The 24,155-nt window shown below is 39.2% G+C and overlaps 1 protein-coding gene across 8 annotated transcripts in view; it reads left to right on the forward strand.

The window, feature by feature from the left end:
- Nucleotides 1-8,972: 8,972 nt before the first annotated feature.
- Nucleotides 8,973-24,155, forward strand: part of Mysm1 (Myb like, SWIRM and MPN domains 1) — a 37,524-nt gene continuing 22,341 nt past the window's right edge. For 3 of the 8 annotated variants that reach the window (XM_027400425.2, XM_027400426.2, XM_027400429.2), the window contains exons 1-7: nt 9,541-9,623; nt 13,537-13,612; nt 15,120-15,190; nt 17,658-17,735; nt 17,828-17,851; nt 19,495-19,573; nt 22,148-22,246. In XM_027400425.2, the coding sequence (XP_027256226.1) occupies nt 9,556-9,623; nt 13,537-13,612; nt 15,120-15,190; nt 17,658-17,735; nt 17,828-17,851; nt 19,495-19,573; nt 22,148-22,246 (495 nt within the window). In that variant the 5' untranslated portion in view covers nt 9,541-9,555. Of the gene's footprint in view, nt 9,107-9,344; nt 9,511-9,540; nt 9,624-10,257; nt 10,284-13,536; nt 13,613-15,119; nt 17,549-17,657; nt 17,736-17,827; nt 17,852-19,494; nt 19,574-22,147; nt 22,247-24,155 lie in introns of those variants that run through there. The other 5 variants (XM_027400430.2, XM_027400427.2, XM_035439800.1 and 2 more) reach the window with 5 other exon arrangements.

Raw genomic sequence — 24,155 nt, forward strand, 5'->3', positions numbered from 1 at the left:
TCTGTCTAAATAAAAAGACAAGGTTTTAACTCTAACATAGTAAAGCTACATGCAATAAGAACAATTATCAGGTAAGAATTACATTTACCATGTCCAGTCCATTTGTATTTGGCAAAATTTAGTTTCTGTCATGACTAAGGGAAACTGTAACTATAACTATCTAGTCTTCAACTCCATCAGAGACCTGAGAAAGATATAATATTACCTGAGTAAACAGGAAGTGCAGTTCAAGCCACTTCCAAAACTAAGAAATGACAGAGACATCTGGCTGCTTGGACAGTCACTCCAAGTTTCCTCTGCAATGTTGGGGCATCCATCTTTGCCATACAGGCCTAGGACATCAGACAGACTTTTCTCTGAAGCAGGAATTTTGAAGAACCGTTCTGCCTTGTTTGGGCAAAGTTCAGTAGTCACTTTCCTGTGTGTCCTGCAGAATGTCTGGTTGACATTTCTATGAAGCAGGAATTTTGAAGGAATGTCCCACTTTATCTTGACAAAGTTCAACAGTCTTTTTCTTTTGTTTCTTGCTTGTCCAGTTAGTACAGTATACTGTCAGCAGTCAAGACAACAGCAGTTTCTTGTCCAAATGACTCATTTTGTCACATTGAAAGCAAACTCCATATGGAGGTTCTTCAATGCCCATCAACCTTTTATGAAGTGTATTGGTGCTGCCAGGAGCATACCTGTCTCATTGTCATGAAAATTCCTGTGTTACTACAACATTTTAAATGCCATATCCTGTAGGTCTTTGAAATGTTTGAAGATCACCTATCTATCTAAAATGTATTTCTGTCTGACCTTGAAAACACACCTAATATGATGTAAATTTGATGTTATAGATGACTATTAACCTGTATTTCTTTATTATCCTAAATAGTTTTCAAGGACTAGAACTTTATATACATTTATAAATGAGCTGCATAGGTATAATACATTAAATACGAACTAGAAACATAATACAGTATAACAAAAACCTTAAATCTGTATCAATATACAAAAAAATACCAATGTAAAATATTTAAGACTAGTAGTTGATTTTTTTAGTTTAAAAGTAGATTCAATAATCCACCCTTTTTTTTTTCTTTTGGTTTTTCGAGACAGGGTTTCTCTGTGTAGCTTTGGAGCCTATCCTGGCACTCTGGAGTCCAGGCTGGCCTCGAAATCACAGAGATCCACCTGCCTCTGCCTCCCGAGTGCTGGGATTAAAGGCGTGCACCACCAACGCCGGCAATCTACCCTTTTACCCTACCATTTTATACTATATCCCCCTCTTCCCTTCAGAAAGAGAGCTCTGAATATAATCTCCTTTGTTTAGCTTTTTTTCCTTGACCATGACCAATAACAAATTGTAGCCAACATCCCTAAATGATGACAAACATCCATAACCCACTAAACAACCAAAACCTATCTACCCCACTTCTTGGGAATGTGGGTATCATGTTCTCTAGAGTGCTTCCTGTTGTCTGGGGATGATGGCATCATTGGGGGCACCCTAACAAGATTGGGATAATGGTCAAGTTCTGGGAGCACTAGTAACATTTGTTGTCCAGTCTGTGCAATGGGAAAGCAAAGGCTTATCTGCAGTCCTGGCTGGAATAGTCAGTGAGACTAGACCATCTCAGCCAGCCTTGTAGCTGTTCTGGATGTAGAACGCTGAGGAAACTGCAACAGAGGCACCCTGAGAAGCTGAATCACCTGGGCCCCCATTTTCACTGGTGTCTAATCCCCTTGCACAGAAAACACATAAATTTTCAAAGGTAACATACATATCTGCATTAACACAAGTATGGACTGTGCATTGTACACTAGCCAATTAAAGATGAGGTTTTTTTTATGTTTGAGTAGGTAAAATACACCTTACCTATTTCATAGTTATTTTAGGTTTAATTCTTTTATGTCTGTAGTCAGGATTTCAAGGGGAGTTCCCCTAATCAAAACTGTTCCTTTTAACCTTGAACTAATCTACAGCCTGCTGTTTGCTATGGAAACAAAAGCATAACCTCTTCTCCAATGTAATATATCTTTTTACTTCCATTTTGAAGGTAAGACATTTTTAAAATATATAGTTGGCTTAATGTTGTAGTATTTATAATCCAATGCCTCTTAGCAGCTATTGCTTGCTCATCAGCAATCAAAAACTTTAAAGTAAATACAATACTGTACAGGATCCAGACTCCCTGTGTATTTCCCATGTCTACATAGCTTATTCTTTTTTATATAATTTGTAAACTATTTACTGTTTTCTATGCCTATCTATACACATTTTCTTTTCTTTCTTAAGCTTAATCACATTTTTAAATACACTGTAACCTGTAACCTGTTTGAAGTTTTTTCCCCATCTGAACCTGCTTTACTGTGTATCTGTACCCTTTTCTGCCTGTGAGCAAAATCTTAAACCTCAGGGCAGCACAGCTGAGGACATGGCATACTGGCAGCTCAAGCCCACAGTCAGCAGCCAGGAGACATGTCTTTGTACCGAAACCCACATCAGAGATTGCAGGACTAAGAAGCTGTGTTTGACTTCATTTTTGTGTGTTTTAAAACTTTCTTAGGTCCTATAAGGAAAAATATGCCCATGTCAGGTGGCATTTGTTGCAGGATTTTTCTATGGGCTGCCAGATCACAAAAAAAGATAGTAAAGTAAGGAATGGTTACATAAGAAACTTATACACTTTTTGTCCATAAAAATGAAATAATGAAAATGTACTTCTATTTTTGTGTTTTATTGCTAATAATAGATACTATTTGATGCTTTTTCTTTCCTTCTTGAAAAAATTTAAGCACAATAGCCTAGGTGCAAATTCCTTTTACTCATGTGAAAGTAATATGCACACTATGAACAATTTAATTGCCAAAATTTTGATCTTTTACCTAAATATTCAAATTTTCCCTGATTACACAACTTAAATTTCTTGTACAATTTTTGAACCATGGGTTCCAAGAGATAATGAATAAACAAACAACAAACAAAACTTTAGATAATTATTTTCCAATGTTCGCAACTCAGTATATCTAGCAGGTAGTTCTCAGTCAAGAAACCTTCTGATAATTTTCTCTTTCACAAGACCCCTATATCCCATAGGCCCTCACTGATTCATACCAACCCTTACACACATCTTGAACTGCTCATTCCATGTTATCACTCATGCCTTGCTCTTTGCCTAGAATGTCCTGTCACTATCTCCTTCTTAGAAATTCCATTTGCACCATTCAAAGTCCAGGTCTTACCAGGTTCTTAGCTTGGGCTTTTCTAGGAAACTAGAGCTAAGACTTGGCCTGTGACCCAAGTCTGCCATTGCCCAGAACGTGAAGGCAGCCATGTATTTAAGAAATGGTCTTAAACTTTAGAATGTCAGGCTGAGAAGAATGAAATATGGGAGAAAGTCAGTTTTAGACCAAGTTATTGCATCATTTACTTCTGAGGGTATCTCGGGCCCTATCTTCCAGGCACCATCTGGGCTTCAAAATGTTGATTATCAAAAGGCCAGACATTAACAATGCACTTCATAATGTAGAGAAGCTGGGATGTATTAGTTTCTCAGACACTGATGATCATCTACTAAGGACCAGGGATGGGGAATCTAAATATCATGCTTGTACAGAAAGAACTCCCAGTAGAGATTAAGTAGCTTTCCTGGTGTAACACAAACATGAGTATCTAGGTTGAAAGAGGACAAAGTGGGGAATTATAATACATAACAATGCAGTGGGCATTTGTTCTTTTGCCTGACCCGTATCCTTTCCCTCTTCTCTAAAAATAAAAGCCTCATTTTGGCTTAAGGGTCATCATTCCTCCTTATGGCATGTGGTCTGAATGGAACTGAATCCTCTTGGTTTCAAGATTGGCCTGTGACCCAAGTCTGCCATTGCCCATTCACCGGGAGCTATTCCCGCCACTGGGAATTTCCGAGAAGAAAAGGACTAAGTCAGAATGATGTTATTTTTACTCAAGACTCCAGATGTAATTAAAAGATAATTAGCTACCTTTCTTTGGGTAAGTTGCTTAAATGTCCCAAGCCTCACAGTTAACACATCTGTAAAGAGAAACAATTCCTGTCTCAGAGAACTGTTGCCTGGCTATAAAGAAATGAGCATAAAATGCTCGGCACACAGTAGGAACTCATTAATGCTGGCTCCTTTTATTTTCTTCCAACTAATGTCAGATGGATGTATCATTACTATAATTAAAATGTAAGAAGGACAATGACAAACATTCCTCACAACATATTGAAAACAGCATTTTCAGTAGCTACCTTATGTGACTTCAAGGAATTGGAGAGGGGAAAGAAAAGAAAATGCGGTTTCATTTCCTGGAAAAACTCAAGCCCCATCTAATTCTTGCCAAGAATTCTTGCCATAGAATCCATAACTCTATGTCTGCATTCATCGATTTTATCACCTCTATAGAGATAAAGTGGGCTTCCTCTCTGCTCTTTAGCTATTGTGTTTTTAAGATGGGAACTCTTTTAAGTCTCTGGCAATCATTTGGCAGAGAGTTCCATTCATAAGGAAATAATATTAGAGTAGTGTATGACACTTTCTGCTTTTAAAGCACTTTAAAATCCAAACTGATTAGCATAAATGCTAACATGCCAGAATCTATGGATTAAAATTGCAATGACACTCTGTTTTTTCAATACAAACACAGTGATCTTTTTTTTCATTCACTAGAAATAGGGAGAAGCAAGACACAAATAAGCTGTCTGTCCAATGGGGTCAAAAGTACTATAGCTTAAAAAGTGAGATGAGGACTTTTTGACTAAACATTTCTCTAGCAACATCCATGAAGGTTTATAGGTTGGTGTCCCCAATCACATTATTTTAGAATCCACAAAGGAAACAGGGCATTGGTGCTTACATAAAAAGATGTGCATACTTATTGTAAGATTCTATTCCTCAAGATATACTATTAATTTCCAGATTCAAATACCTCAAACTAGAAAATTCATCCACTTGTTATTTAAACCAAATGACATTGTATTGCGAAATATCCCCCTTTTCCACTGTAATATGAACTTACAACACAGCAAGCAGACTGGAAAAGGTTTGGGTTGGAGTGTCAGCTCTGGAACTTGTTAGCCATGGAACAGTAAGTCTCAGGATCTTTGTTTCCTCATCCCTAAATGGAGTGGGAGTATTATTAGTCAGGGTTCTCCGAATGAATAAAACTGAGTGTGTGTGTGTGTGTGTGTGTGTGTGTGTGTGTTTACTAGAATACCTTCAGGTCTGGGTAGTCTAACCATGGATGTCTCTTCATGGAAATGTCAAGTCTGGTAGTTGTTCAGGCTGTGAGACTGCATGTCTCAGCAGTCCCAGTCTGGTGCCACAGTTCTAAGGGATTCCCAGGAACCAGATGGTCTTCAGTCTACGTTGGAATCCTGAAGATCTAGGTTCTAATACTAGTGAAGGATAGATGAACTTGCCAGCGAGAGTAAGGGCAAAAAGCAAAAGCTTTGTTCTTCCATGTCCTTTTATGAGGACTGCCACCAGGAGGTGTGGCTCAGATATAGGAAAAGTCTTCCTACCTCAGAAAATCCAGTCAAGAAAATCCCTCACACCCAGGAGGCAGATGCTGGCGGATCTCACTTTATAAATTGATGTCATATACTTCAGGAATCTCATACTTCATTAGTTGTCATCATCATTATCATTGTCATCATCATCATCATCATCATTCATCATCACTACCACCATCATCATCATCACTTCTATTATTAGCCCAGGCTGGCTCTGATCATCCCACCTCCACTTCTATAAGACTGGAATTTGACAGGCATGTATTGTCATGGCTGGCCTCTTTTTTTTTTTTTAACAGTTAATAATCTTAGATTTAAATACTAAGGAAAGGTTTTGCATATAAAGCTAGAGAGATGACTCAGGCAGTAAAGGGCCTGTGGCTCAATAGGAGGAGGTGAGTTCAGATCCCCAGGTGAGAAGTGGAGCTTGGTGGAATGTGCCTGCCTGGAGAAGCAGAGACAGGAACTTGCTGATTGGCGAGTGCCAGATTCAGTGAGAGATCTTGTATCAAAAAACAGGTAGAAAATGATAGAGGAAGTGGCCTCTGGGCCACTGTCAAGTGCATAAACTTATGCTGACGTGTACATGCAAAGATATAAGCATGTATGTATGCCTCCACACACTTACAGAGTCTTACATAATGCATCCTGTGTTCTTCATTGGAGGATGTTGCTTACTAATTTTTGATCTTTCAAATTTTTATATCTTCCTACATTTTTTGTTGAGGACAGTGGTGCAAACCTGTAATTCCAGCCCTCTAGTGAGGGAAGCAAGAGCATCTTGAGTTCATGGCAAGCTCTGTCTCAAAACAAAACAAAAACAAAGTCTAGTTCTCATTTTTGGAAAGCTTGCTTACTAAAAAATAGATCTTTAAGTTGACTAGTTAATTTCCTCCTTATATTTAAGCATATTGCTTTACAGCTTTCTGGATTCCATTTTTCTCAACAAGAAATTGAGAAAGTCTTTGTCTACTGGTTTTACTTATAATTGGCCTTAGTACAGCATCATTTGTTTTGGGGGTTCCCTGAATCTATTAATTTATTATTTTCCTCAAAATAGGAAATATCTTCAGTCATTATTTTTTAAATGTTTTACTGACCTGTTTTTCTAATTACTTATATAACGGAATGTTCAAAGTTGCTCATTTAACAGCTCAGTGATTCCTTTTCCATATTTATTTATGTCACTCTGTGTATTTCATTTGAATGGTTTATGTTATATGGTCAGGTTCACTGATTCTTTCTTCACAAATATCTACTCTTCCATTAGTCCCATCAAATGTGTTCTCATCTCTGGAAATATATTTTCTATTTCCAAAGGTTTGGTGTCATCCTTTTTATATTTTCTATGTCTCTACTTAACTTTTTAAACACCCAGAGTGTACTTATAATCACTGTTTTAATGTTCTAGCTTAGGGACTCTCACATGTCAGTTCTAGCATAGGGACTCTCACATGGAAATGTCCTACACATAGCAACTCTAGCATCTGTGTCAGAATAAAATGGATTTCAATGGATCACCATTTCCTTTCTATGGCTCTTATTTTCTTACTTCTTTAAATATCTAGCTATTGGATGCCTGGTCCTGTAACTTTACCTTGCTATAGGCTAAATACTTTTTAATCCCTTTATTTCTGCATAGAGCTTGAAGGTGATGCAGGTAAGCTACCTGGAAACAGTTTATCCTTTCACATTTTGTATTTGTTTGCTGGGCAGTGCCAAAGCAATGGCCTATCAACGCACAGCTATTGGGCTTTACTACCACAGCCATATCCTTCTTATTGTCTACCCAATGAATGAAGAGCATTTCTAGTCTGTGTGGCTGTCACGTTGTCTTGCATAGGTGTGGTCCTTGAAACATGACTGGAGTGGTGAGGGAATGAAGGTAAGAAAGAAACTAAAGAAACAACAGATATATACACAAAAAGCTGGGCTGAACACACTCTGATGGAGTGACACCAACTATACCCACAACATGGAGACCACAGTACAAAACCTCAGCACAGTTATTGTGAATAGCACAGGGGCAGGAGTAAGCTAGTCTCTAGGAGGTCTCTGCAGGGAAGCAGTCTCAGGCTGTAAACACTCAGGAGGAAGAAGCTGCACTTGCTAGTGTTTGCACAATGTGGTCAATTGTTCCTAAACATTCACACTAGGACCATAGGAAGCTTTGCCATTCTGAGCCTGACCCCTCCTGGGATGACTGCCACATAGGCCTGAGGCACCGGCTACTTGACATGGCTGAACACATAACAATACACATTCACTTGGGATTTCAACCACTCCTTACACATCCAGTCAAGGCTTCCTCAGCTCCTCACCATGTACAGTGAAAATAGGCACCATTCCTGGCTCTACCTGCCTAGTAGGTACTGCCATATTCCCTCTGATACTTTTTTTTCTTATTTTTTTAACTTGAGTTAGAGACTAGTGTTTTAATTTTGCATTTCCCCAATTAAATTCAATAGACATCTTTAACTGCCTATTCTGTGTCAGAGGAGCCGTTAGCGTTGGTTACTGGAGAAGTCCTTTGATAATAGCCACACAAACAAAACTACAATACATATCCAGGCTATCCTGAGGTTAAATCTCACACTGAGAGCACTGGACACTCATTTTACACATTTTTTCCATCTCTTGCCATCACACTCTCAAACTGAGGTGTGAAATAAGTCTCAACATTTGAGCTCCTACTCTTTCTCCCAATAGGGGAGGAGACAGTGAGCCAAGGATTCTAACTAATGAAAGACAGATTCTAGGGCAGAGAAATGCATAGAGGTGGCATCTACTGTCTCGGGAAACCGTTAAGTTCTTTGCTTCAGATTCCCAGCAATGATTTGTACACGGTGAGCACACAGAGTTTAAAAGGCTAGTCAGTCTTCCTAGCACTAGGCGTGGGCAATCACATCAACTTTCTGAGCCTGTTTCCCCTGTCTGTGACATAAAATCCATGAACCCTACACCCACTGGATCATTCTAAGAATTCACTGCGGTGAGTGAGAGGAGGGGAAGAGGGCGGGACTCGAGAGTGTACGAAGTGACTGTGTGTGTGTGTGTGTGTGTGTGTAAACAGAACCAGGGAGTATGGGGTGGCTGTGTGTGTGTGTAAACAGAACCAGGGAGTATGGGGTGGCTCTGTGTTTATGAGTGTGTGTGTGTGTGTGTGTGTGTGTGTGTGTGTGTGTGTGTGTGTGCAGAACCAGAGGCAATCGTTGTCACACGCTCAGTTCACAAAGCAGGTCTCTGGTCCGAATGGAAAGATGCCTGCTGTTGAGTAATCCACGTTACACGTGAGACCATGAGACACCCCAGTATGTCCAGGGACCAGGAGAGGAAAAGAGGGCGGAGGTCTGTGCGGGCTTCCTTCACAACAAATCCCCTGGGTCTCCCCGAGCCAGCGCCTTTCCCCGGAAGCCCCGCCTCCCCAGCTGCGCGCGCAACACTGTAGGCCCCGCCCCCGGCCCGGCCCCGGCCCCGGCCCGCTGCATCTCGCGGGATCTCGTGGGTACGGCCGGGTCAGGTGCAGTCATGGAGGCGGAGGAGGCGGATGTGGATGTGGAGGGAGATGTGGTGGCGTCTGCACAGCCGGGGTGAGGCGCGGAGCGGGGTCCTGCGGGCCGGGCGGTGCTAGGCGAGGGCCGGAGGATGCGGTCGGCCCAGGGTCCGCGCGGACGGCGCCGGGACTCGGGCTGCTCGTGGCCGGAAGTCGGCTGGGTCTGCGGCTCGGGGCGTGGGCTGAGCGCCCGGACCACACTGTTTTTCGCTGCTTCCGGGATTGCAGTGGACGTGTTCCAATTCGGATTCCTCCCCGCATTCTCTGTGTCTCAGGCCCCTCACAGCCTCCTGAACACGGGTGTCTAGTCCACAGGACCTGACTTCGTAGACAGTTGGCTCTGCGTCCACAAGCGACCTCTCCTTCGCAGAGAAAGTTGTGGAAACTTGCGGAAAGACAGCTTAATTCAAGGGGTCCAGATTTTACAGCTGGACAGTTCAGGTGTTCCTTCTGCTCCTGCTCTTCCTGTTTACTGTCATTGTGACCATGGTCGAGGCGTTTGAGCCTCTGCTCGCTTGCTTGGAAACCAAGAATCACGCGTCTGTCTTACTGTTGTGAGCATCGGATGAAATAATTGTGAAAGATGCTTTAGCGTGTGTAAGGTGCCCGACGGTGTTCTTCACTGTGTTAGGGATAATATGGTGAAGATCCAGTGAGGGCTGTTGTTAAATACTAGTGCCTGCAGGACGGGCTGTGTGGTTTTAAACTGAACCTGCTGCTTTGACACCTTGCTTTAGGAGTAAGAATTATCCCTCCTTTTAAGTAATGGGAGCCAGAATAGGAACTCGGGTTGAAGCCAGAAGACCTGAGTCGTAAATGCAGCCAATTACATTACTTGTAACTTGTCAGCAACTTCGTTAAAACTTTGTTGAGCTATATACTATTCCTAATGGCCTATTTGGGGCCTATATAGCGGCCGTCTCGTATAATTCATCCGACAGGAGAGGTGCTCGATTGTATAGAATACCAGTTCTCCCTTATGCGGTGCCAAAATAAGGAACATTTAAAAATGTCCACCGAAGCCGAGCGTTGGTGGCACACACCTTTAATCCCAGCACTCGGGAGGCAGAGGCAGGCGGATCACTGTGAGTTCGAGGCCAGCCTGGTCTCCAGAGCAAGTGCCAGGATAGGCTCCAAAGCTACAAGGAGAAACCCTGTCTTGAAAAACCAAAAAAAAAAAAATGTCCACTGAACTCTTAGAATATGTTAATAGGGTGAGTGTTGTTACGTTCATACGACTATTTTTTCTCTGAAGTTCTTAAGCCCGAGATAACAACAGTTCTTTACATCAGTGTAATTACTCAGTCTTAAAACAAATTTGACGTTTTTAACTTGTATAAGTCAACGACCTAAGTGGGCAAGGACAGTTGTTTGGAATTCATAAAGGAATGAATTCACCTTGGGCCCAGTCAGCATTATATAAGAGCATTGACTTTACGTCTTTTTCAAAGGTTTATCTTAACTTTTTTGGTTGTGTTTAGTTTTTTCTCCTTTTTTCTTGTATCATTTTCTTGACAAGGGCCTTTTGGTGGCATTTGTAATGTTAACCTTAGGTGTTAGGTCTCAAACCCTGGACAGATGGCTGAGGTGCCCATTTACATATTAAAGTGGACCTGGCTTCGAGGTTCTCCCAGCATCCCTCAGTCCTTATCTGTTATTGGGTGTGACTGACATACCCTGGGCCCTACCCTAAACTTCTCCAGCCCTGAGGCTTGGCTTCCCTTCCTTCAACTGCCCTTCCCTATATAATCCAGCCATATTAGTTAACCTGCTCCTTTTGGTCTACCCTTTACTTTCTAGGTCAGTCTCTTGGTCTGTGGCTCCTCTCCTGTCTCTTTGTCTCCTCACGTAGCTTCACTCCGGGTAATGTCCACTGTGGACTCTCCCAGATGTCCCTGCCTCTGCCCATGCTCTCCCTTTTATCTACAATAAACTTTCTCCTTCATTATACATAGCAACAGTCATGTCCTTCCTTTTTTATTTTAATTTTTTTTCATTCATCATGCAAAAAGGACTATGAAGATTCCTGACATCAGCCACTGCTTAAGAAGCATCTTTGACCTTATTACCTGGGGAATGGTGCCCTGTAATGCTGGAGTTAGAATCATCTCGAATTGAGTGTGACTACCGCCCCCCAAGGTGGGGTGTTACAGAGGACAGTTGTGTCTAAGGGACTCTTGAGGATTAATTTGAAACATATTGCTTTTAAGTACTTACTTAAAGCTAGGTATGAAAGTGAAACATTGCATTTGGTTTTCTTTCAGCTGTTATTTCTTCTCACCTTATTTGTATGCTTTTACAAACAAACATTTCTGTAAGACTTGTGCTCACTGCCATACCTAGTGATATCTCTGAGCCTGGCATCTCTCCTGACTTAATTTCTGCCAAGTTGATTTGCGACCCTGCCATTCTGATGTATAAAGGTATATAGTTCCTTAAATTCCACCTAATACTTGTTTTCCCTAATCTTTCACTCACCCACAAACCTCTGAGCTTCGGACTAGGATTCTAATTGGAATCCACCAGCACTCATGTGTCTCACAAGTACCTCAACATCACTTTTTCAACTTCCTTCTTTAAGACCTGTCTTTGAGCTATCCCTGTTCGGTACATGGCAGCAGCATCCAGCCAGTCGCAAGGCACAAACCTGAACTCCCTCTCTTTTCCTTCTGCCCTGTTTCTGCCCCATCCCCCACCCCACCCCTCCAATCTGGTCATTAAAGGCCCATTGATAGTAAGTATCCTGTCAGAGGACACTTTCCTTGGTCATACTGCTTTGTCTGTAGATACAAGTTATTGCTGTGTTTTTGTGGTATCTTTATAATTATTTCCTCAGCCACGGTTCTTCTTGGTCCCTTTTTCCCCTTAAAATTAAGTATTTGTTACACCCAAATCTGATTGTTATTACCTTTAGTTTCCAATTGGTTTTAAGGTAAAGGTTTTTTTGTTTTTTGTTTTTTTAATTGTGTCATTTTGTTTGAGACAGGTTCTCATATAACTCAGGCTGGCCTTGCTATTGTATTAGACTCCTGATCCTCCTTCCTCTACCTCCTAAATTCTGGGATTACAATTAAGTATCACCATGCCTAGATAGTTTGGTGGTAAAGTATTCATTTCTTAACGACTACAGACCTCTGGTCCTTTACCCACCTGCCTTGTTTACTCATTCATGCAACTGTTGATTACATTCTGTATGTCATCCCCTAGGTGTATATATGTATATAGCCATGTGAAAACGAAGTCCCTGCTGTCTTAAAACTATCAATTCTTGTTGGGTGGAAGAGGCAATAAACCTATATGTATGTGTTTGATAGCGGTAAATGGACAAGGGTATAGGAGGATGATCAGCTGCCTTGCCAACTTTTTCTCATGCTCTGACCCACTAAGGATCTTAAGGTGTGAAACTATGGGCCCTTAGAGCAGAGTGGAAACAGTAAAGAGAGGGGGCAGGCTGAATTGAGTTGTGAAGGAAAAGGGGCAAACTCCTATTTCTGGGTTGACCCACTAGGGAGACAAGTTTCAGGAGCTAAGAGAGGAAGCTGGAAGTCTGGTAGATTTGAGAGGAAAGGTTATTTTAAGCTTAACCGTGTAAAGGAGATTCAAGTAGGTGTTCAGTTGCATATATCAGTGTTAATGTTGTTACTCCTCACTGTGGTGTACTGTGTAAGATTTCTGTAATGAACTGGAAGTGGTAGTCCCACCTCCTGTGCTCTTAGCAGACCTAGTTGTGCAAAGGTTTCCTTCTGCTGACATAGTCATAGAAGCCTTTTAGTCTCTTTGGAATCAGTTGACATGAGTTTAAAGCTGTTTGGTATCAACAGTTGAGAGAAATTGCTTTTGGTTCATAGAGTAAATGGTAGGAAATAGGTTAACAAAAAGTCATTAATTTCACTAGGAAACATAAATTTAATGTTTGTCTTTTGTATGTTTGAAATTGGTTATAGCATGCCTTGAGACCCTCTTGCAACTGAAACACATATTGTATGTATTATTTCATTGAAAAGAAATGACAGAATAAGTAAACTTCGATCTCTCATGGATATAGAAATCCTCCAAATCAAATTATTTTTAAAATTAAGTTGTTATTAAATTCCTTCAGTATTTTTATTTTAGTTCTTACATCTAGTGTTTTTTTTTGTTTTTGTTTTTGTTTTTTTCATTTTAAGGGTAGTAGGGTTTGTAGCTTTGATATTTCTGGAAGATTTAACTATAGAGTTTGTGTGTACTTATAAACCAAAATTCAAGTGGTAGCTGTTAGCCTCAGAGTGTTGTGGCTGCTGTATCACATTATAGTATTCCCCTTATGGGCTTACAAGGCAGATCGGGTACTGTTCTAGTGCCTAGTCTTTGTTAAGGAAAGGAAGGTACTTGCTTAGCATCAACAACAGGCCAGCCCCTGTCCTGTGTGAGTTATAGCCGTAAATGGATGTAACATCAGTCTTCTCTTACCTTTTGTATTTACTACAGAAATGATGAAAATACAGCATCAGTTTTTCAAGATCACTACCTTGATTCAACATGGAGAAGGGAGAATGGCTATCTTGTAAGTATGCTGAGTCAGATGACTTAACACTTCTGCTAGTTGTCCAGAGTGCCTCTTTTCCTTTTTTAACTGAGGATCAATTCTCCACAGTCGCAGAAGTGTATGGAAACACTTCACTTAAAAATAGAACCTTTTTTTTTCTACTATGAAAAAAATGATCTCTTAAGAAATAAATTTAGATGTAGTTTGATTTAGGTGTAGATCTTTACCACATTTCTTCCTCACATTTGTCAGCTTTGATTTCTTCAAGTGAAAGAAGGGCAAAATCACAGAGTCTACATCTTCATTTAGCAGTAACTGCGTACTCATCATGCCAGATAGTAGGGCCGGTTAAAACACTCCAAGTGTCAGCAAGATAGATGTGACTTTGCTTTCATGGACTCTAGAGACAAAACAGAGTTCTGGCAATAAATGGGCAGACAAACCATTTATAGATTGTAAAAGAAATAGCAGTGTTGACCAAAGTTAGTAGGGTAGGGGAATACTCAAGGAAAAGTCAATAAAGGATGCTGAGGAGGTGACATTTAAGTTGAAATATAACAGGGAAAATGAATGGATAAATGAATTATAAAATAACTAACATGCTAGGCAGAAAGAATAGTGAGTTCGGAAGTGCTGGCTTATGCTTACAGGTTTAAATTTTGAAACATTTCTTTAACTTTCAATACAGAGTAGTAGATTCATTTTTGCCAAATGTACTTTGGGTGTTGTGGTAAAGAAAAGACCTGGGGGGAAGCAAGAGTAGAATCAAGGACTGATTAGGAACCATTTGCAATAATCCAAGCAATGTTTTAGATAGTGGCTTGGTCTTGTGTGTTCCAGTAGAGCTGTAATTGGACCAATTTGAATTAGATTTTAAAGGTAGAGCTGTTGAGTGGATTGCATGTGGGTATGGAAGAGAAAGGAAAGAATCCATGATGATTCCTGGCTGTTTAAGTGGAAAGTTAAACATTAAGTTAAAAGTTAAGTTCTTTTCGAAGTTGGAAAGGCAGATGGAGACAGGTGAATATGAATTCTGTTTTGAGTATGTTTCATTTGAGAAGCCAGTTAGATATTCAAAGGGAGGTCTTGTGTGGCTAGTGACCACATAGTCTGGAGCTTAAAGAAGAGAAAGGAATTGAAATTTTGTAACTTTGAGAATTGAAATGAGTATGATCATTTACTCAGGGTGTGGCTGAGGTAAAACAGAATTGAGTTTTGAAAACAGGTTTAGTGCTGAGCAAAATGCCTGAAGCCTAAGAGTTCTTTTGTGCATGGCAGCCATTATTGCTGATTACAGGTAATTCAGTAGGTTTTAGTGTGAGGTTTCTTCTCTTCCACTTAAAATGCCACTAGTGCTGCAGATGTATCTGTGAACTGTTTATGCTTGTCTCAGGGTGATTGTGAAAATCAGAATATGGCTGTATGGTGTTACCATTTATATCATGTATTTCACTTAGTAAAATAAGATAGCTTTTAAAGTCATGAAATACATAGAGTTATACATTCCATTCTTTCTTTTAAATAGCCTTGGACTCTGGATAGCACCATCAGTGATGAGAACAGAGCTGTCATTGAGAAAATGCTGTTGGAAGAAGAGTATCCTTCATCGATTGTGAGAAGAGTAAAGGTTTCAGGGTTAAAAATAGACCAATGCAGCCAGGTGTTGGTGGTGCACGCCTTTAATCCCAGCACTTGGGAGGCAGAGGCAGGTAGATCACTGTGAGTTCGAGACTAGCCTAGTCTACAGAGTGAGTGCCAGGATAGGCTCCAAAGCTACACAGAGAAACCTTGTCTTGAAAAACCAAAAAAAAAAAAGAAAAAAAGAAAAGAAAAAAGATCAATGCAAACATTATGGAAGAGGCCACTGTAATTACTAGATGACGTTTGGTTACAGGTATTGATTGTATAATTTTATGTCAACTATCTATGCACAAAGTAGCATCTTTTACTGTTGTTACGTCAAATGAGAGGATATCAGTAATTTCAGAAAATTCAATAAATCAAAAATTTCTAATTTTCTGGCTTTTAATGATTACTAACAAATAGTGGCTTATTTTTAACTTTTCCATATGCATTTTATGGATCTCTGTTCACTGTTATTATTTATGTATGTGTTTTTGTTTGCATGTATGTCTGTGAACCTCTTATGTTCCTGGTGCCTGTGAAGACCGTAAGGTGGTTAGATCTTCGGGACCTAGAGTTACAGACCATTGAGAGCTGCCATGTGGTTACTGGAATCAAACTCGGGTCTTCTGGAATAGCCATTAGTGCTCTTTAATCACTGAACCAGCTCTCTCTGCCCATTATTTAATTCAGAATTTCTGCTATTTTATTCCCAACTGATTCTGTTAATTTAAGAATATTTTCTGTGTCTTGAGTTGACATTGGTTAACCCCTTACTCTGTAACTCCAAATATTGCCTAGATTGTTTTTTTTTAATGAAAGGCACATGTAATCTCCAATTTCCTTGTAGCCTCATTTAAAATAAAATAAATGAGTTTTTATGGTTTTTTTACACATTATTTAAAATATCAGCTTATATGAAATTTTTTTTTCTTTGTGTGTGTGTACCCACACACATGCTGGACATGTTTGTATGTGCATGTATGTCCAGAGCCCAGAGGTTGACTTCAGGTGTTTTCTTTATTCGCTCTCCAAGTTATTTTTTGAGCGAGGATTCTTATGAACCCTGAAGCTCACGGACTTGACTGGCGAGCTAATCCAAAGCTCTTGGGATCCACCTGTGTCTGCCTCCCAATGCTGGGATTATGTGTTCACAAAACTATGTGGATCCTAGTGTAGTGATAACATTATTTATGATTTATTAAAGCTTGACTGGGGATTCAGACAAGCAAAGTCAGCCACAAGCTATAGAAGCCAGGCATACACCTTTAATCCCAGCAGCCAGAAGCTAGGAGGTAGTGGTACACACCTTTGATCCTTAGACTCAGGATGAACAGATACACAGATCTATACAAGAGTGAATCAATCTAAAAGAGAATTATAGCTCACACCTTTAACCCCAATATTGGGGAAGTATATAAGACAGAAGGTATGTCTCAGAGATTCATTCATTCTCCAGCCACACTGAGGAGAGGCATCAGTTTGAGACCTGGTGAAGAGCTAGTCCGTGGATCAGCCCTTTCAGCCTGAGCCGGAGGTGAGAGCAGCAGCCGGCTGCTTTGCTTCTCTGGTCTTCAGGTTGAAGTTTGAACCCCAGTATCAGTCTCTGGGTCATTTTATTGATTTGTTTTTACGTCCTGGGATCCTCATTTAGATTCTTAGGATTATTGAACCATGTTCCCAGCCTCAAATGAAAACATCATTAATGTCTCATACTAAGTCTTTGGAATCTACAGTACATTTTATTTTAGCACTGCATCTCAGTTAATTCTAGTTGTGTTCTAAATGCTTGATCCACACATGTGATTAGTGGCCACCATACTGAACTGTGCAATTCTAGGTTATTGAAAACTCAGGTAGCCATTTATTCATTTCCAGATGTAGAAACAGGTAGCATTTAGACTCTAAATATATTTTAGAGGGTAAGCAGAACCTTTATTATGTTTATATATTGTCTGTAGTACATAGCCTAACATATGACATGTAGTTTATTTGTTAAATAAAAGACTAGTTCACACTTAAGGAATAGTTTCGTAGCTGGCTAGTTGCAGCAATGCCGAGAGGGTGTTTCTTGACAAATTTGATGTTATTTGTAATAGCGTGTAGAAGAATCCTGAACTCTTAAAAAATACGGAAACACTGGTTCCCAAATTACTATTTTAGAAAAGAAAAAGATTGAAGTTCTTTCTCTTAGCCATTTGTGGTAGAGAAGAGAAGGTAAACCAGCATTGCTGCGCTTCAGGAATTGTGTTGTGTGTTTCAGTGTGTGATCATTCCTACAGGCAACATGTAAAGACAGCATGGACTTACAGCCCTGGGCAAGCTTCAAGGGTAATAGGCTTTGATTACATTTGAATGTCTTTGACCAGTCTGCCTACTTGATACTACATAAGAATTATATGACTTTAATATTGTTTACGTTTCCTTAAAAATTACCTAGGTATTATTTGTCTAATAAATCACTTCCAGGAAAATTCTGGGTCAATCAAAAGGAAGATGATAAAAAATACACCAACAGGTAAAATCATTAAAAGTTGCATTAAAAGTTTTGAATTGCAGATTTAGTAACTTCTTCACAAGCTTCTTGTTTTCTTTTTTTTTCATGTGCAGCCTGCAGAAAACAGCAAAAATCATGTATGTACCTATTTTATATTTTTAAACCCTTTTTTTTTTTTAAAAAATAAAAATCCTTTTTACTTTTCATTGTGTGTGTTCACTTGTGTCTCTGTGTGGGTATGAGTGTGTGAGTGTGGGTGCCCAGGGAGACCAGAGGTGTCCGGTCCATTGGAGCTGGAGTTACAGGCAGTTGTTGCAGCCTGATAGAAGTGCTAGCAGTTGAGTACTGTGACTACTAAGCCATCTCTCCAGCCCCTTAAAACTTTTTTAGGTCAATTGAGAATTAGAAGAACATTCTTAACAGTTAGATTTAGTCAGTGAACAGCTCTCTTGATTCAAAAGACAAGAGATTTTTTTAAAGATGGTTTTGGCGCAGATATTAGAGTACATTTATGCCATCATGTATTTGCCAGAATTTTTTAAAAATGTCTTTCTTTTGGCAGTTTATCACATCATAAAGATATATTATGAATTGACTTGATTTTTGTTCCGTCTGATAATTTAAAATTTGTTACGTACAATTTCATTTGGATCTGTGACTTCTAAAAATTACCTAGGAAAATTGGACTGGGGATAGTGGTACATGCCTGTAATTCCAGTAGTTGGAAGGCCAAATCAGAATTTCCACAAGTTGAAGACCAACTTGCTCTACATAGTAAGTTCTAGGCCAATTAGGACTACATAGCAACACCCTGTCTCAAAAAATTCTAGAAAAATTAAATGTTTTACAAATAACCTCTTTTTAATTGGAAAACATGGTCATTATTCAGCATTTATAAACTTGTTTGAGCATTAAGCAGACTTTGGCTTTTATATTTTGCTACATAAGCAAAGTGAAGTTAGTGAGAAGATTGAATGCTTGATGAAATTGGAGAGTTTTCTTACTATGCTCTAATTTCTTGTGATACAGAATTTAAAAGCAATAAATGCGATGCCATAGTTTTATGATTTAAATTCTTAGGCTTTGAGAACATATTAATGGCTGCTTTTTGTTTTCAGTCTGTGGAGACCTATTTGTTACCAGAGAAATGTCTTTTAATGTTGTCTTTACTCAGACCCAAAGATTATATTTGTGTGCGTGCGTGCGTGTGTGTGTGTGTGTGTGTGTGTGTGTGTGCGCGTGCGTGCGTGCGTGCGTGCGTGTGTGTGTGTGTGTGTGTGTGTGTGTGTGTGTGTGTGTGTACATATATATACCTATGTATATGCATATACTATTGTTATATACATTTTTTACACTCATTCTGGTAAAGATAAGAAACGGGTAAACCTTACTGCCCAGGTACCAGTTGCAGTAGCTGTCCCCTTCCCCTCCTTTTTTAGTAGACTAGAAGTCATGGTTTTATTCAAGTGACTGTCTATAACAGTGGTTCTCAGCCTGTGCATCACAGCCCATTGCAGGTTCCAACAACTCTTTCACAGGGGTCACCTAAGACCATCAGAAAACACATACTTTTATGAATCACAACACTAGCAGAACTAGAGTTATGAAATAGCAATGAAGATGATTTTAGGATGGGGTATCACCACAACTTGAGGAACTCTATAAAGCATCACAGCATTAGGAAGGTTGAGAACCACTGGTGTCTAACCTCTGGCTGCTTAAATGGAACGTTCCATTTCATTTTTTTTTTTTTTTTGTAATTCCTCTTTTTTTCTTTCAGGGTACATTCTCCTACAAAACCAGCCAGTTATTCAGTAAAGTGGACGATAGAAGAAAAAGAACTGTTTGAACAAGGACTGGTAAGTAGGGAAAACTTTAACTAATGATAAAATTATTATAGAAGCAAAGTTTTTAAAAAGTTTGTATATTTGCAATAGGAGATAAACTTAATTCTTTCTTTTTCATTCAACTATTTAGCATTGTGCATGATCCACATTTTTCAGTATATATATATTTGAAGACCAGAGACATTTTTTGCGTAAATGTTTCACTGAAATCTCTTGAAAAATATAGACGTCATGAAGTATAAAAAATATGTGTGTGGGGAGGAGTGATGAGCAAAGGGGTCAAGACCATGCTGGGGAAAACCACAGAAACAGCTGACCTGAGCAAGGGGGAGCTCATAGACCCTAGTCTGACAGCTGGGGAACCAGCATAGGACCAAACCAGGCCCCCTGAATGTGGGTGTCAGTTGGGGGACCTGAGCAGTCTATGGGGCCTCTGGCATTGGAACCGATATTTATCCCTAGTGCACGAGTGGGCTTTGGGAGCTCATTCCCTTTGGAGGGATACTCTCTCAGCCTAGATACATAGGGAAGGGCCTAGGTCCTGCCCCAAATGATGTGACAGACTTTGATGATTCCCCATAGGAGGCCTCACTCCCTGAGGCGTGGATAGGGAGTGGGATGGAGGGTTGGTGGGAGGAATGGAGGACGGGAGGGAGAGGGAACTGGGATTGGTATGTAAAATAAGATTGTTTCTAATATAAATAAAAATTAGTAAAGTGTATATGTGAATCAGATACTGAAAATACTTCACAACATGGAGAAATGTTTCATAAAATAACCATTAATTTAAACTTTTGAGAGTAGGTTGGTTATTTTCCTTTAGGTTATATGTAACTCAGACTTATATCAAATTTGATTTTGAGATTTTATAGGCATTATATAGGTAATATATAATTATGGGATGTTTGAATAAAATTCAATTAATAACATTCAAATTATGAGAAGTAAAATATGTTTGTATTCTTGTCAGTACAGCTATGTATTATGGTGTTTCAATACAAATACATAAATATCTGGAGCGTTTTTTTCTATTTTTTCTGTACTGATGATAGTTATATTGGCTATTTATCTGTTGTATGACAATCTAATAATGATAATTTATTTACGAGGGATAACTTCTATGTTTGCCCCTTATCGGAGACTAAATGTGCATATGCTGATATTAGCGAGTGGTTTGTGAACGTAAGATTCTGCTTTTGTTTTTATTGTTGACAATAGTGATGGCTATGGAGACCCATTTGTGTATTCAGAACTCACACCTAAAATTATCGGGTAATAAGCCTCACTTTCATTTCTGAGGTAGCTCTTTTTTGAATATCCTAGGGATGTTTGGTCCATATATCAGCAGATGAGAATTTATTTATATAGACACATAGAAATTTGTACACAGATCATTTTAAACAGAATGTTTTCCTACAGAAGGAATGCTTTGATTTATTGGGCAATTGCTGTGTTGCCCTCTATTATCTATTGATACAGTTTCTCTCAGGCTTGGGAAGGAATGCAGTGGAATGCTGATGATGAGGCAATATTTTATTCCTTCTGTTTCTTTAGTGTGGGGCTATATCTTTCCTGCTCTTTGAAACTGGTGGATATTTTCTGTGCTCCTCTTGCTAGTGTCACCTTTTATTTTCTTAGGGTTCAAACCCTGTTATCCTAAAAGATCTCAATTTACCTTGGTCCCTGCTGTCTCTGAATGCGTTTCATAATACCAAGTCATTGGCCTTCACAGTAAAAAGAACCGATGCTTCAGTTGGTTAATACTAGCTGGGTGTTACTCTTAAGTAATTTATAAGTTTTCCCAGAAGTGCTTTGAGTTTTAACATATTGCCCATCTGGGTAACAGAAATAAGCATATAAGTTGGGCTTTATCATTTGGGTTAGATCTTTAAAGATATTTTACTATCACAGGACATGTCTACTTGGTCTGTAGATCTGAATCTGGGGAGGTTTTTTTGGGCTGTATTTAGTTGGTTTTAGCTTTGTTTTTGTTTCATTTTAAATTCTTAAAAAGGGGGTGATATGTTGTTGATCTACTGTGCAAAATACCATCTTGTGTTAGTGAAGATTTATATACTAAAGTTTAGACTTAGTGTCTCAATGTCCTTTGTATAGCTAGAATTGTGTATATTCTCTTTTGCACATGAAATGTCCATGGGAACACCCAGGGTAGGGCACAGCCTTTGACCCCAGAAGGGAGTTTTTGGTTGTAGGTCTTCTTCATTTGTCATTGAATCTTGAAAGTCATTGCACTGTATACCCTCATTTCACTGTGCACCCAGTGTAGAGTGTTTGCTATAGGATACTTAAAAGGCACTGTAGGAAGTATAAAGTTTGAGTTTAAAAGTTGCAACTAGTAGCTAATGTGTCCAGTTGATTCTTTAAGAAAAATTTAAAAATGTCACCTAACTTTCTTTTTTGGGCTGTTGTAAGTCATTTTGTTTAGTTTTCAGAACTGAACAAAGAAATATGGGCTTTGGTTTTTAAGAGCATAGTCTAACAGATCAGGTTTCATTTTGTGGCAACTGTTTGAAGTATTACAAAGTAATGTACTTCAAAGCAAATTTGTTTCCATTTTAATAACAGGCTAAATTTGGCCGAAGATGGACCAAAATCGCAACACTAGTTGAAAGTCGCACAGTTTTGCAAGTGAAGAGTTATGCCAGACAATACTTTAAAAATAAGGTAAGCAGAGTACAGATATCCTAAATAATAATAAAGTTTTGGATAAAGTTACTGAGCACAAATACTCAGGACAGACAGTAAGTATATTCTGGATTGCTTTGGGTGTTTTGGGGGGGTTGTTTGTTTGTTTTTGACACAGGATTTTACTGTATAGCCCCAGCTGGCCTAGAATGATATGACAGTCTTCCTGAATGCTGAGATTGTAGGCATGCATCATCATCTTCAGCTAAGTGGTCTTATTGTTAAGACTTACTATAGCTAAAGTAGTGTATACTTACAACATGTGTTTTGGATCTTTAAAAAGTTGATAACGTTTATTCTATGTGTGTATGGGACCATGCATGTGTGCTATGGCAGGACCGTGGAGGTCAAAGGACAACTTGTGGGAATAAGTTCTCTTCTTCCATGATGTGGACACTAGAGATTGAACTGATGTTGTCAAGCTTGCCTTACTAAGTCCTCTGTCTGGCCAGTGGATTTTGTTTGTTTGTTTGCTTTTTGTTTTTTAATATTTTAAAATACCTCGGAGCAGCCATGTCCTGTCTGCAACTTCTGATGGGTGACTCAGAATGCAGCTCCACACTCTCGTGGCTTCTGGTGCATGTTCAGTGCTCCACACCTCCCCATTGTTCTGAGGGTTGCTGTCAAGTAGAGCAGAACTTAGACAGTCTACAGCAAATGGTATTCCTAGAAAGAAGTGCTCAGCAGCCTAACATTACCTCTGGAAGATACCTATTCTTTTATAAATATTTGCACTGTAGAAGAAACTTGTGGAAATACTTGGAGTTTAGGGGATATAAATGTTAACTAACATGGCTAGAAATCTGTCTAAAGACAGACTTTTTTTTATTATTATAAAGAACTGCCTGAAAATATTGACAACCTTCTTCAGAAAGAAGTAGTCATGATCTAGTTCTTAATTTTTCAACAATTTTTCAATTGTTCTGTATTTAGCTGTGTACATTTTCTTTAAAAACTAGGTTTTTAAATTTTATATGTATGGGTGTTTTGCGTACATATGTGTGCGTACACCATAGTGTATACAGTGCCCCCAGAGGCCAGAAGGAGAGCCTTGGATCCTCTAACTGGAGTTACAGATGGCTGTGAGCCTCCATGTGGGTTCTGAAACCGGTCCCAGATCCTCTAGAAAAGCAGCCAGTGCTCTTTAACTGCTGAGCCAGCTCTCCAGCCCCAGTTGTAGAGTTTTGATACTTAGAATTTCTAACTGTGTTTCTTTGAGATCTAGGAGGATAATGATGTGAAATTTGGAAGTGCCTTAACTGAGATTTTTTTTTTCTAATGTAAATAATGTCTTCTGCTAGATTGCTTTATTCAATATAGTAAGAAAATTGGAATCAGTCTATGACTGGATAATGAAACTTTGGGGTGTGTGTGTATGTGTGTAATGAATATTATCTAGCTTTAAAGAAAAATGAAATTACAAAATTCATAGGAAGATGGATAGAGTAGTATGGTTTTGCTTAAAAAAATATGTATTTTCTATCCCAGAAAACTGGGTGTTCTCTCTCATATGTGGGATCTAGTCAGTAATATATGTATATATGTATATATGTAAGCAAGCGTATGCATGAGTGCAGTATAACATGTTAAAAAGAGCACAAGAAAGGCTAAATATTAGGGGATGATTAGGGGATAAGGACAGACTGAGTGCAGACGATGGACACGAGGTATGAAAGAAGATACAAAATTAATTGTTGCCAGGCAGTGGTGGCACACACCTTTAAACCTAATACTCAGGAGGCAGAGGCAGGTGGATCTCTGAGTTCTCTGAGTTTGAGGCCAGCCTGGTCTACAGATTGAGTTCTGGACAGCCAGGGCTACCCAAAGAAACCCTGTCTTGAAAAACAAAAAACAAACAAACAAACAAAAAGCTAATTGCTTTTTTAGT

Source organism: Cricetulus griseus, chromosome 2 (genome assembly GCF_003668045.3).
Source record: "Cricetulus griseus strain 17A/GY chromosome 2, alternate assembly CriGri-PICRH-1.0, whole genome shotgun sequence".
NCBI lineage: Eukaryota > Metazoa > Chordata > Mammalia > Rodentia > Cricetidae > Cricetulus > Cricetulus griseus.